Genomic DNA, 12,870 nt, shown 5'->3' with positions numbered 1-12,870 from the left:
AAGGACAGGCCTGTTTCCTGGCGAAGGATGTTCTAATTCTAGGTTGCAGGAAACAGAGGCCAAGGGATGCCCTCTTATACCACTCCCGATGCTGCCAGCAGGTAGGAGCTCCGATACTTACAGGGTATCCAGAGTCCCCTGGCTCCCCGCGGTCTCCTCGATCACCCACAGGGCCCTAAATGACAAGGACAACAATGAAAAATGGGCCACTGGGTGCAGGGGATGCCACACCTGGGCCTCCTAGGCCACAACCTCGTGAAGCTCGCAGCAGCCTCGCCCCTGCTCAGTTTCCCCGCCCCCTCCCAGGTTGGGGCTCCATCCTGGCATTGGTCCACAGGATGCAGTGGGGGTGGGGGTCTTACCCGATCTCCAGGTGGCCCGGGGTGCCCCTCAGCCGTGCCATCCTCACCCTGCTCCCCCTGTGGACACAAAACTAGCTTTAGGACAAACCTCCTGCTCCTGGTGAATTCTGGGAATTCCAGACACTCTGCACTAAGGCCAAAAGGGCCTTCATCAGAGACGAGGTCCAGACGACTTAGGGTTACAGACAGAAAGACTGAGGCCAGAGAGGGAAGGGGAAGATGTGGGGTCAAAGGCACACCTGAGCACGGAACCAGGAATGCAGAACACATAACAGCGCTCTTTACCCTCCCCGCTGCTGGACACCGCCAGGCCGATGCCCTCAGGCTGTCAGACGGGGTAGCTAAGCAGAGACCCTGGTCACACCCAGCTTTGCAGGGGACCAGCTGCCCAGACCTTCAACAGGTCCGTTCCCATCTCAGAGCTTTTTCTTAGCTGCGGAATCAGAGTGAGGAGGGGTGAAGGGGACGATGGCAATACCCATGCGGAGTGGAGGGGAATTCCATGAAATGATGCAGAAGTCCCTGCATGGTGCTCAGCAGTGACAATAATTCCAACAGCTGGCAGGCATGGGCACTGCCACGGCCGCACACAGGCGCTCACTGAATCCTCCCAACAACGCTACAAAGTAAGTGATATTATTCTCCCCATTTTACAGATGAGGACACTGAGGCACAAAGAGATGGTGTGAGCTGCTCAGTCATTCAGCCCCCAATGACACAGTCCCTTTCTCTGACCCTTGCTGGGAGAAAGTGGGCCGAGAACCAGCTTCAGGACAAACGTCCAACCCTTGATGGGAGCCCCAGAGAAGGCCCTGGGCTGCCCCAGATGGCACTCAGCAGTCGGCTAACTTGCAGGTCTTGTTCATATGACAGCTTCCTATCTGCAAAACGGGATTGTCATGCCTCGCAGCACTGCTCCGAGGACCCAGTGAGCAAAGGCGGGCTGCTGCACACAGAGCAGAGCCTCAGTAGAAATTGCTGTTGTTGATAATAACAACAGCAGGGAGGCTGTGTGGCATGGAGGTGGTCAGGAAGACCGCTGGAGGAGCAGAGTTTAGAGCCGAGGTCCTTGGGCCGCGGCAGGCCACGCCAGGCCCTGGGCTACCTACAGGACAGGTGGCTGGACACCATGTGCCAGCTACAAGGAAGGTGTAAGCAGGACAGCAAGTGGCAGAACCTCAGGGCTCAGAACGTTCCAGCCCCAGACAATTAGTGTCACCTCCCATGGGGGTGCATTCTGGGCAGGGGGCTCAAGCCAGGGCACCTCCGAGCCCCCTCGCTGTTGGCAGGGATTGAAGGGGAGGCCTGAGAGGCAGGGGAGAGGAGAGCCATCCCTGGGACTGGAGCCTGTCCCGGGCTCGAATCAGTCCGGAGGGCTGGTGGCTGTACGCCTTGGCCCAGGGCCTCTGTGGCTCTTGTGGGCAGAGATCGAAGGCATGAGGGACTTGGCCCGAGGCCTAGAACCAGTCGTACCCGGGAAGGGGGGGTGGGTGGCCCAAGGGGTGGGGATTCCCTTTCCTCCCTGACCACTCTCTATGGCTCTTTGTCCCAGGGCTCCATCCCACGGTGGAGGGAGATAGCTGGGCTGGGGGGTGTCGGAGAAGGGGGCAGTGTTTACCTAGTGTGTTCTATGTGCCAGGCACTTCATGGAGTATGTTTCATACACGGTTTCATGAACTCCATATAGTACCTCTATGCTGCTGTGACCGCTGGTCCCATTTTACAGATGGAGAAAATGAGGCCCAGGGAAGGAAGGGTCTTAACCAAGGCCACACAAGACTCAAGGGGATGTCTAGGCCAAAAGCCAGCTCTACAGATATCCCCCCTCCCCGACATTGTGGCTGAAGTTTGGGGATGCATATTTTAGCACCTGAAAGCTGGTGGGGTCCCCCCATTCCCCATCTTTCTCCTTGTTCTCAGAGTCTTATCCCATTTCCCCAGTCCCTCTGGCCGCCACCTTTGGGAAATGCCCATGGCCCACAGGGAAATTCCAAGTTGAACGATATATTGGCTCATCTAAGTGTCTGTTTCTGGCTGGAAAAGCAAGGCCTGGCATCAGACAGAGTCTGGATCTGGTCCTGCCACACCTCCCACTGATCCTGAGCTAGTCCTGAAGCGTCGTGGAGACTCAGTTTCCCCACCTGTCAGGTGGGACCCTTACACTTCTGAGCCAGGGTCATGGTAACGATTACGGAGAAATCCTGGTGGAGAGCTTTGCTTCGGGGGTCTCCGCCAGGAACCTGCTCTCTCCCCACCCCGCACACCTGCCGCCAAGCTCCATCCAGCTGTGGTTATTCAGTCCTGTGAGTATTTTTATTTTTGAGCTCTTTAGGGCATCATTCCACAGCCCCTAGCTCAGGGCCGAGAACATACTAAATAAATCATTATAAATCCATAAATACCTGTTGGTTAGCAGATGAATGATGCTCTCACTCATAATAATACCTATGTCAGAAAGTGCATCTGGCTGACATATATGTGATGTCCTCCTTAGCCTCGTGTTCCCGAGGTACCCATCCACTTAATAGATGAGGCAATCAAGGCTCGGGGAACGCTGGGGCCCTGCCCAAGGCCCAGGATCAGGGCAGATCTGGGGTTAGTGTCCAGTTCTCAGCAGCCACAAGAACTGCTTCTGGGGATGCAGACGACCCAGAGTGCAGGCACCCTCTTGTTTCAGGCTCCCTGTTAATCCCTCCTACACCAGCCCCGGCAGACCGTGAGGGCCGAGGAGGGACTCGGGGTTCTGCGAGACACTTTCTGCAGCTTCCTGTGGGATGTGTCAGAGCCTGTGGCCAGCTCTGATTGCAGATCTGTTCTCCAAGCAGGAGGAAGGGGCCAGCTGGACAGCAAACCAGGCCAGGGTGATTCACCCAACAGCGAGATGTAGTTAGTGGGGAGCTGACTCAGCAACGGAAAGGCGGGTTGGTGAGCAGGGGGGCAAAGAGACAGCAGTGGGGCGCCTGCTAGGAGCCCGTTCCAGCTGACCCATCAGGGGAAGGGGGAGGAAAGGAAGGAGGGGCTCAGAGCCACTAATGTAGGAATCAGAGACTTGGGTCCTGGGCCAGCTTGGTGCTGCCTTGCAATGTGACCCTCAAACTTCTGGGCCCCCGCATTCCCACCTGCATAGTGAGGCGGGCCACGGTGATCAGCAAGGTTCCTTCTACCAGTTCCTGTCCTCTACCGAATCTGGAGCCAAGGCATGGCACCTGGACACGTCTTCCCTCCGCCTGGGCGGTTCCTGGCCTCGAAATGCAGGTACTTCTCACTCTCCATCGTAAGCCCCCTCCTGGCTTTCACTGGGTGATCTCATTCACAAGTGAGGCTTCAATGCCCATGTTCACACAGATGATGGCATGGCATTGTTACATGACTGATGTCCATCTCCCCTGGCTCAACCAGAAGCTCCAGGAAGGCAGGAACTGCGTCCATGTTTGTTCTGGTGCCAGGCACCCAATATACCCGTGCTAAATGTAGGTCTAATGGCTCCTGCCTGCCGGCCACAGCTGGGGTGACACTGGCCTCCTAGCTGGCCAAGGCGTGAGCAGGGATGAGCCTGCCGTGAACCCACGCTAGCCCCGCCGCAGTGGCCCAGGGGCTTGCCCCCGCCACCCCCGGATATGAGAAAGCAGCTGCCGCCCAGGACCAGACACCCACCTTTTCGCCCTTTGGTCCAGGAGGTCCGAGGGGTCCCATGATGCCTTTGTGTCCCTGCAGGAAACAAGACGGCAGGAGGTGAGAGCATGGGGGAGGGAGGAGTCGGGAGGGACAGGTGATGAAGGACAAGAACTCAAAGATGGAAACACCCTGGGCTATGCGATCAGGTCCCGGCTCTGTCCCAACTCGCCGTGTGAATCTGAGCAGGCCGTGTGCCTCTCTGAGCCCTGGCCTCCCAGACATGCCATGTCGGTCCCAGACACACCTCTAAGGGGTGTCCACTTGAGTGGCTGAAGGCTCTGCTCATGCCATCTTGGAGCAGACCTGGGACCAGATCTCGGGAGAACCAGCTGTGTCTTCTGGGATGCGGCAGAGGCAGGAGGCAAAATGCTTGCCTCAGAGGGCTTCCCCAGGCCGGGGTGAGAACTGCACATGAAGACTTCTCCCTTGGGCTCCCAGCACCCACTCTCCAGTCTCCCTCTCCTTTGCCCTCTGCTTCTCCTCCCCTCCCTGCAGTATCTCTTTCAGACACTGGATCTCACCTTCAAACTTAAGCTGTCAGGCCTTGCACACACATTCTTTAGCCTCCCCGAGCCTGTTTCCTTTTCTGAGCAAGCCCCATGCCTTGCTGAGGCCTAGGCTCCCAGATGTGTAACATGGGTTTGGCTCAGCAGCCTCTAAGAGGGGAGTTGCCAACTTGGATGTGAAAATGGGCTAAGACCCATCCCTTCCACAGAGAGCAGCGGTGAAGCTCAGACACGAGGTGTGCACGGCACCCACCACGGGAAGGAAGGACTCAGCGAGGCCAGGGATTGGCGGGGAGGTCCTCCTCTGTCCACCCCACCCCTGCCTGGCCCACAGGTGGCTCTCGACCCCACCCCGGTCTGTGGGCCCAGGTGTCCCCTGGGGCGAAGGAGACCGTGAATCTGCCTACAGTGGCCCGAGGGCCAGCCCTCAGCTAGGAGGAGGTGGGCACAGCAGCCGAGGTGGCCTGAGTCCAGGCCTGCAGGACAGAGTTCCGGAGAGGGGGAGGTGACATTTCCTTACATCGTAACCAGCCAGTCCCGGTTCTCCTTGGGCCCCCATCCGTCCTGGAGCACCCTACGAGAGGAGAAGACCCACGTTGGTACAGAGCGCCGCTCTCACGGCAGGAACGCGGGCACTCTCTCCCGCAGGCTCGAGCCCAGTTCAGCCCAGCAGCCTGGCACATCCACTCTGCCCAGAACCCGGGCCAGAGAGTCAGGTGGAGAGCAAGTGGCATCTGTCCCCTCCTCTCTGGAGCATTCCTCCTCCCGCACAGCCCTTCCTTCTTCCAGCTCCAGTGGTTCATGAGAGCCAATTGCTAAATTTTCCCCAATTTTGTGAGCCAATTATTAAACAAAACCATGGTGAAAAATTAAATTACATGAACTTACAGATAAATCAATTAATTATATTAAAAACATAGACGACAAATGTTCAAAACTCATCCCTTCCTAGTTATTTTACTACACTTTAATGTTATCTATGCTCATGAGGTTATTTCTGTTTGTTGAATCTGTGTGGCGGAAACACAGTCGTCCCTGGGTATCCAGAATCTGCAGGGGATCGGTTCCAGGACCCTCTGCAGATGTGAACCCGCGGATTCGGGGGCCGACTATACCAGATCATGGAACTCTCTTACCCATCCCCTCCCAAGTCTGCGTTCAATAACATCGCATTGGGGCTTCCCTGGTGGCGCAGTGGTTGAGAGTCCGCCTGCCGATGCAGGGGACGCGGGTTCGTGCCCCGGTCCGGGAGGATCCCACATGCCGCGGAGCGGCTGGTCCCGTGAGCCACGGCCGCTGGGCCTGCGCGTCTGGAGCCTGTGCTCCGCAACGGGAGAGGCCACAACAGTGAGAGGCCCGCGTACCGCAAAAAAAACCCCAAAAAACAAAAAACATCGCATTGGCAGCTTGACATCAGCCACCGTAGGAGCATTTATACCACGGAATCTTACAAGTGCCACAAACCAGCACAGCTGTTAACTGGCACGCACTGGCAGCTCAGAGACACTGCATCACTCGTGTCTGCCCCCTCCCTTGCTTCCTGTTGGGGCCCTCCTCTACCTGCAGCAGTAAAACCCATCAGGGACCCTCCCTTCAGGGCAGGCCGGCAACGGGCCGGGCCCCCCTCAGAGCCACCCAGGGATCTGCAGCAGCTTCACCGTGACCCCCATGAACCTCTTTCCAGTGGGAAAACTCCTTGTTCAATAAAAATACTCCCAAGGGTCTGGTCCCCTCTCTACACCCCAATAGCAGAACTTGATAATAGGGGGTTATAAAGGGCTTCAGAAGACCCACAGACCCCTTCAAATCGCCAGAAATACTGTGCTGTGTGTACATTTCCAGGGAGAGGGGTTATAGCTTCTGTAGGTTCCCAAAGGGATCCATGATTCCAAAGAAGTGGCTGGGACAGTGGACACAGGCATTTGGCGGAGAGCTGAGGCGGGCGATGCTTTCCTCTCTGCCCTCGGCCCCCTCTCCTCCATGCCCGACCCCTACCCCACCCACCCAGAGAGTTCTCACCGTTGGTCCCAGGCTGCCCCGGGACCCTTTAGGGCCTGGGGTGCCAGGGGGTCCCAGGTCTCCAGGGACGCCCATCTCACCCAGCTGTCCTTGGTAGCCCTTGGCACCCTGCAGTGGAGGAGAGACAGGCTGTCAGCAGGCCCCAGCAGAGGGGAGGGAAGGGCGGGGGCTGCAGGGCAGGGACATGGTGGACCCAAGCAGGAGGCGGGGGAATCCTACCTTGGCTCCCATGCGGCCCTTCTCGCCTTGCTTCCCTGGCTTTCCTTCAGAACCCTGAAAGGAAAAGGAGGGCAAGAGAGAGAAAGATGAGAAATGAGAGAATACGGAGGCAGATCCAAAGCGTATCGGAGCGCTCGCTCTGGAAGCAGACCGCCTGGGTTCAGATTGATTCTGCACTCAGTACCCGTGTGACCCTGAGCGTAACCACACCCCCTGTGGTCTATGTCTTTGCAAAGTGGGGGCAGTGGTTGTACTTGCCTCACAGAGCTGAGGATTCAACCTGGTGATACAGTATCATGCTTGCAAGGTGCCTGGTCCATAGTAAGTAAGTGCTCGATAAATCACTGTTGTCATGGTTACTGCTGGTGCCCAGGCTGTCCCAATGGGAGCAGCTCTCTGCACTGAGCCCTCTCCATGTGCCAGGCACTGTCCCACCCTCCTAGCCACCCTAAGCCTCAGGCCCGATTCAGAGCCCCTCCTGTAGATGGTGACAGCCTAGGTTCCTAAAGGTGAATCGACTTGCCCAGGGTCCTGCTGGTCCAAGGCAGAGCCCTGATTCAACTTCAGATCTGTCTGATTCTGTGTCCAGGGTGCCCACTGATGACAGGCAGGCAGGAGAGGTTTCCTAGGTATGCCCTTATCTCTGAGATGTTGTGTGTCACTTCTGACAATCCCTGAGGCCATGTCCCACTGACATAACACTTGGGCCTGTTCAGGCAGTTGGGTGGGAGGTACTCAACCCTCAGGGTTTGAGGCTGGAGGGGTTCCTCAAAGTGGCTCTTTGTGACAGGAAGGTCAGCCACCCTTCCCTACTCTCCCACTGGGGCACCCAGGCCACTCCCTCTGAGAGGCCACTCTGCTCCCTCTCCCAAAGGCATCCCAAAGTGCTGCTCTCCCCTGCCTTGCCCAGGGGGCCCAACTGTCTCCACAGTTGTCAGGGAAACTCAGTTCACTGGGGCTGAGTGAGTGTAGGTGTGCACGAGGGAGTGCAAGAGAGATGAGAGCGCAAGAGCGAGAGAAGAGAGCCCTAACCCCAGGCTCCACTGGGCTGGGATGTAGTGGGTAGGGCAGGCAGTGTTTCTGACCTGAAGGGACATCCAGACTGCCTGCAGAGGACAGTCCCCTCAAAGCCTAAACCTCAAAGGGAGCTGCGAAAAATATCTATGTTCTTGGTAAGCACTAAAGAGCTGGTTTGATTTAATCCCTTTGGCTTCATTAACAGAGGCACATGCCATAGGATGAGGGAGGTGATAATCTCACCTTGGAATAGGCATTGCGCTCTAAGAGGAAGTACTGACTAATTGTGATGGAGGAGGGGTAGGAAGAACAGTGGCCCTGAAAGGACCAAGCACAGAGTGCCCTGCATCCTGATGCTTGAGTCTTCACGTGACCCCAGACAAGTCCCTCCCTTTCTCTGTGCCTCAGTTTCCCCACCTCTAATATGAAGGTCTTGAACTAACCTTGCACTGTCCAATATGGTGGCCCCTAGCCACACATGGCTGCTGGGCACTTGAAATGTGGCTATTGTGACAGTGGAACTGGATTTTTAATCAATTAAATTTTAATTAATTTAAAATTTTAAAACTGGTAATTCAATGATTGGAAAACTTCTAACATTTTTGGAACAACTTGGGGTATGAATCTACATTTTCAATTGTATGTTTTATGAAATCTAAATATAGATCAAGTATTTCCAGTGAAAATTTAGCATCTGAATTGAGATGTGCTCTAAGTGTAAATGACACACTGGATTTCAAAGACTTACAAAAAAAAAAGTATGCAAAATAGCTTATTAATGATTTTTTACATTGATTACATGTTGATATGTTAGTATTTTGGATAGATTGTGCTAAATATATTATTAAAATTAATTTTACCTATTTCTTTTTACTTTTTAAAAATATAACTATTAGAAGATTTTAAATTACACATGTAACTCCTATTCTGTTTCTACCAGACAGCATTGGACTTGACAATCTCAAGGTCTTTTGCTCCTCCAGTAATTAAATGCTAAATAATCATCATGGCCCCAACGATGAGCCAGACACAATGTCCGAACTCCGTATCATATCTCATCCAATTCTGGCCACAGGGCTGGGAGGAAGGGATTATTTATCCCATGTTAGAGCTAAAGAAACAGGCTCAGGGGGATGAAGACCCTGTCAACGGGTCACCCAGCTAGGTAGAATGAAATGTGGATTCTTACTTTCTGGGACACCCCTTTTCCTAGGCTGGTCCTGTCTGGGCAGTTGTGAATCATGATTACAGGAGCTGGTGGCATTTACCAGCAGAATGAGGTGATTGCAATGGCTGATCCCTTGTCAGAAGGAGAAGCAAGTCAGTGACCAAGAATTCAGTACAGGGTCAGGGAGACAGAAGTCTCCCCCAGGACAGGGCAGCTGGCTGGCCGCTTGTTCTGACAGCTCCTCTCCAGCTGAGAGCATCCCCGATGGTAAGGGAAACCCTGAATAAGGGCTAGAGCACCCAGTCGGGTGAGGCTGTGCGGCCAGAATGAAGACCTTTGCTGGGCCCCCATCCATACAGATGTATTTCTGGAAAGGCTTTGATGGCTCATAAAATTCTATTTTTAAATCCTTCACTGTTTCCAGGCCACAGAGCGGGAGATTCTTGTTCTGCAGCCCTGATGCCAAAGAGGCTCAAATACAGGCCTCTCATCACCTCTGTCACCTGGCACACACTCAGTCTGGCCCCAGTGAACCTCCTTCCAGTTCCAGTGTATGAGGACTGGCAGTGACAGCAAAATACAGACATAAACACTGCTACCACCACCGCCAGCACCATCCCCATCACCATAGCCACTGTCACAGCACTGCCACTGCCATCACCATCACCAAAAATAATACCACCACCGCCACTACCACACTAACACCACCATCATCACTACTATCGCCACCATCACCATCACCGCCACCACCAGCTTCCAGTCACTTCCTCCTCCAAATTCATAAAGATAATTTTTTATATTTCTGGTGCATTTTATAAAGTGCTTTCCTATCCAAAGTTTCATCAACTCTTCAGATGAAAAAAAAAACAAGGCTCAGAGAGAGGCAGTGATGTGCTCAAAGTCACATTGACAGTGGGTGCTCGAGCAAGAACCCAGCCTTTGGACTCTGGGTCAGGGCTATTTCTGCCACATGTTGCTGCCCATTCCACAGTCATGATGCTCAAAAGTTCACTGAGAAAGAGCCCCTGGAACACTGGACCTCAAAATGATCTCAGTGCACATTCTTCCAAATCCTTCATCATACCAAGGGTGTGGCCCAGAGAGGGCAAGGGCAAGTGAAAGGTCACACAGCAAGTTGCTGATGGAGAATTGGGCCAGTGCCTCTCCTGCTAAGTTTAGTGTGGCTGAATGTGGGGGTGGGCAGGACGAGGTCAGCAGGGGCCAGGTTTGTGCAGGGCACGGCAACCAGGCTAAGGAGACCGATGTTATTCCTGTGGGCACTCGGGAGGCGTGGGAAGGTTAGGCCGGGGAGGGACACAGTCAGGTTGGCTCTCCATGAAACTCTCATGTGAAGGAAGGATCACAGCACAAGACCCTCTGGCGGCAGCTGTCAAAAGACCTCCCACCCAACTGCCTGAACAGGCCCAAGTGTTATTCTCACCCAGGAGCCCCAAGTGCTGGCACACAGCTGCGCACACTCACCCGGACGCCAGTGATGCCAGGGGGGCCAGGCGGCCCGTCCTCACCCTTCAGTCCCTCCTGGCCCTTCTCGCCACGTTCACCGTCGGGCCCGGGGTCACCCCTGTCCCCCTGGGTTGAAAAGGCATGAGAAGGGGAGAGAGAGAAAGAGAGAATAAATGTCACCAAGTCCATCAGAGGTGCCAAACCTCAGGGCTCCATTTGGATGTCCACGGCAGACCTGCCCCTGGATTCCCCTGATGGTTCTGCCAAAAGGGTCAGCCTGGTAGAGACAGCACACAGCACGTGACAGTTTCTAGTGTCCATGCCTGGGCCATGGAGGGAGCTGCTCAGAGAGAAGAGACGACCCTGACCACGCCCACTCCGTGGAGTTTACAGGAAAGAAACAGGTTGGGAGAGTAGGACGATTTCTCCCCAAGGCTGTAGACACACTGGGAGGACAAGAGTCTTAAGAAGCCGAAGGAAATTTTTTTTAACATTTTTTTCCCTTCTCTTTTTTCTTTTTGGCTGCGCCACGCGCAGCATGTGGGCTCTTATTTCTCCGACCAGGGATCAAACCCGCGCCCCCTGTGGTGGAAGCGTGGAGTCCTAACCACTGGACCGCCAGGGATGTCCCAAGAAGCTGAAGGAAATTTTTATAAAGGAAAAAATTCACCCGATTCTACCTCTTGGAACAAACTCTTTCCATGTTTCTGAGTTGTATTTTCAACCCTCACTTACACAAAACAGTTTACAATAATAAGTAGAAGGTAATCGTCTCGATTGCTACATACCAGGCTCAGAGCAGTGGAACAACTGTTCCACAGCAATGAAGTTAGTAAATTTAGCTTTAAAGGCATAATCCAACTGCACTGCATGTTTCCACCTATTTTTTTTTTTAATGTCTTACTCTATATACCGTGAGTACGCGCTCCCTTTGCTGTCTGCCCTGCATCCTTTGCATCCTCGCTGGCTGCAGTACATTCCCCCTGTTGAGTGGGTGGCAGCGAACGCTTACATAGCACTTGCCATTCCAGGCCATGTTCTGGAAGGCTAGGCTGTGCCAGCATGGGGCATGGGCTGTTGCCCTCGGCCCCATGAGCAGAGCAGGGGGTGCAGCAGGGGCAGTGGCGGGGGGGAGGAGCGGGGCAGTGCCCATCACAAGGCCACCTCCACTGGGGCTTGTGGCCAGTCTGCAGGTGGCTGAGCTGTGACGGTACAGAGAGGCGCCCAGGAAAGGGTAGGAGGAAGGGGTGGGCAGAGGAGAGGTTCAGAGAGGCAGAGAGCATCTTTGCCATTTTTGTTTTCCGGTGCCACACTTTATGAGGGACACTGATAAACTGGTGTGCGTCCAGGAGAAAGAGCACGGTGCACAGGGCAAGCAGCTGGAGCCTGGGAACCGGACCGCGGAGAGCACAGCCCGCAGGCTGGTCCCGCTGGGGCCCCAGGTTCTGGGCGTGAACAGCTGGGGAGCAGGATGGCCAGGGTAGTTTCTAGCTCTGGTCCAGGAGGACGTCCCAATGAGAGGTGTCCAGAGATGACACAGATGAGGGAGGGAAGCTCCAAGCTGAGGTGTGGGCCAGTGCAGAGCAGATCTGGGCACTAGGAAAGGGTCGGACAGGTTGGTGTCTGAGGTCCCTTCGCACAGAGATTCTCAGACTCCAAACTCAGCCTGGCAGGGAGACGGGGCCGGCCCTGATGCCCCACTTGCAGACTCTCTTGGCTCCAGGATTCTCCTTCTGGCCTGTCAACCTGGCCACCTGCTCTCCTAGCTCTCAGAGGCAGGCAGCCCATTCCAGGTGGCTGGGCTGGATTTCTGTGAGGGGCCCTAGCCTGGGCCCTGCAGGGGCACAGGCTCCAGAGACTATCCAGACCCCCAGAGCCTGGGCTCCCACACAGCTGGGGTGGGCGACCCTGTGGATCCCATGCAGAATGGGGTCTGGGGGTGGAGGGCTAGGGAATCCCAGAACCCAGGACATCTGTCAGTGCTCAGAGGAGCCTTACAAGTTGCCTAGCTCAACCCTCCTACTTACAGATGGGGAAACTGAGGCCCAGAGAGAGGTACAGACTTCCTAGTACCACATGTGAGTCCATGGTAGAGCATGGGTGAGACCTTGGGTTCTGGTTCCTTCTAATTCCAAGGTTCTCTGCTCAGGGGACAATACCTTCCTCACCCCTGGATTCAAATCTTGCTGCCACCTCTCAAGAGCTGTGTGACTTGGGCAAGTTTCCTCATTTGCAAAATAAGCACCAAAGGGTTACTGTGGGGAGTGAAAGAGATAATCCATGTAAATGATAGCTTAGCATAGCATCCAGTGCACGAGCGCTGGATAAACATTACTTATTACTAGGAATCACCACCACTGTTGCCGCCATCAGCTGGTTATCCCAAAAGACATAATCAGCATAAACTATAAAGTGCTGTGCATGTCCGAGAGGTTGTTTT

General features: G+C 54.6%; 1 protein-coding gene across 1 annotated transcript in view; it reads right to left on the bottom strand.

Moving 5' to 3' along the window:
• The window catches only part of COL27A1 (collagen type XXVII alpha 1 chain), a 144,875-nt gene that overhangs the window by 23,330 nt on the left and 108,675 nt on the right, over positions 1-12,870 (bottom strand). The window contains exons 42-48 of the mRNA XM_089912648.1: positions 10,449-10,556; positions 6,782-6,835; positions 6,563-6,670; positions 5,064-5,117; positions 4,017-4,070; positions 363-419; positions 122-175 (exon numbers count right to left, since the gene is read on the bottom strand). Coding sequence (XP_089768774.1) covers positions 122-175; positions 363-419; positions 4,017-4,070; positions 5,064-5,117; positions 6,563-6,670; positions 6,782-6,835; positions 10,449-10,556 — 489 coding nt within the window. The remainder of the gene's footprint in view (positions 1-121; positions 176-362; positions 420-4,016; positions 4,071-5,063; positions 5,118-6,562; positions 6,671-6,781; positions 6,836-10,448; positions 10,557-12,870) is intronic.

This window comes from Delphinapterus leucas, chromosome 6 (assembly GCF_059928025.1).
Source record: "Delphinapterus leucas isolate spDelLeu-1000000601 "Yukka" chromosome 6, BTC_Dleu_Yukka2, whole genome shotgun sequence".
NCBI classification, from domain to species: domain Eukaryota; kingdom Metazoa; phylum Chordata; class Mammalia; order Artiodactyla; family Monodontidae; genus Delphinapterus; species Delphinapterus leucas.
This window is presented reverse-complemented; position numbering and strand designations above follow the sequence as displayed.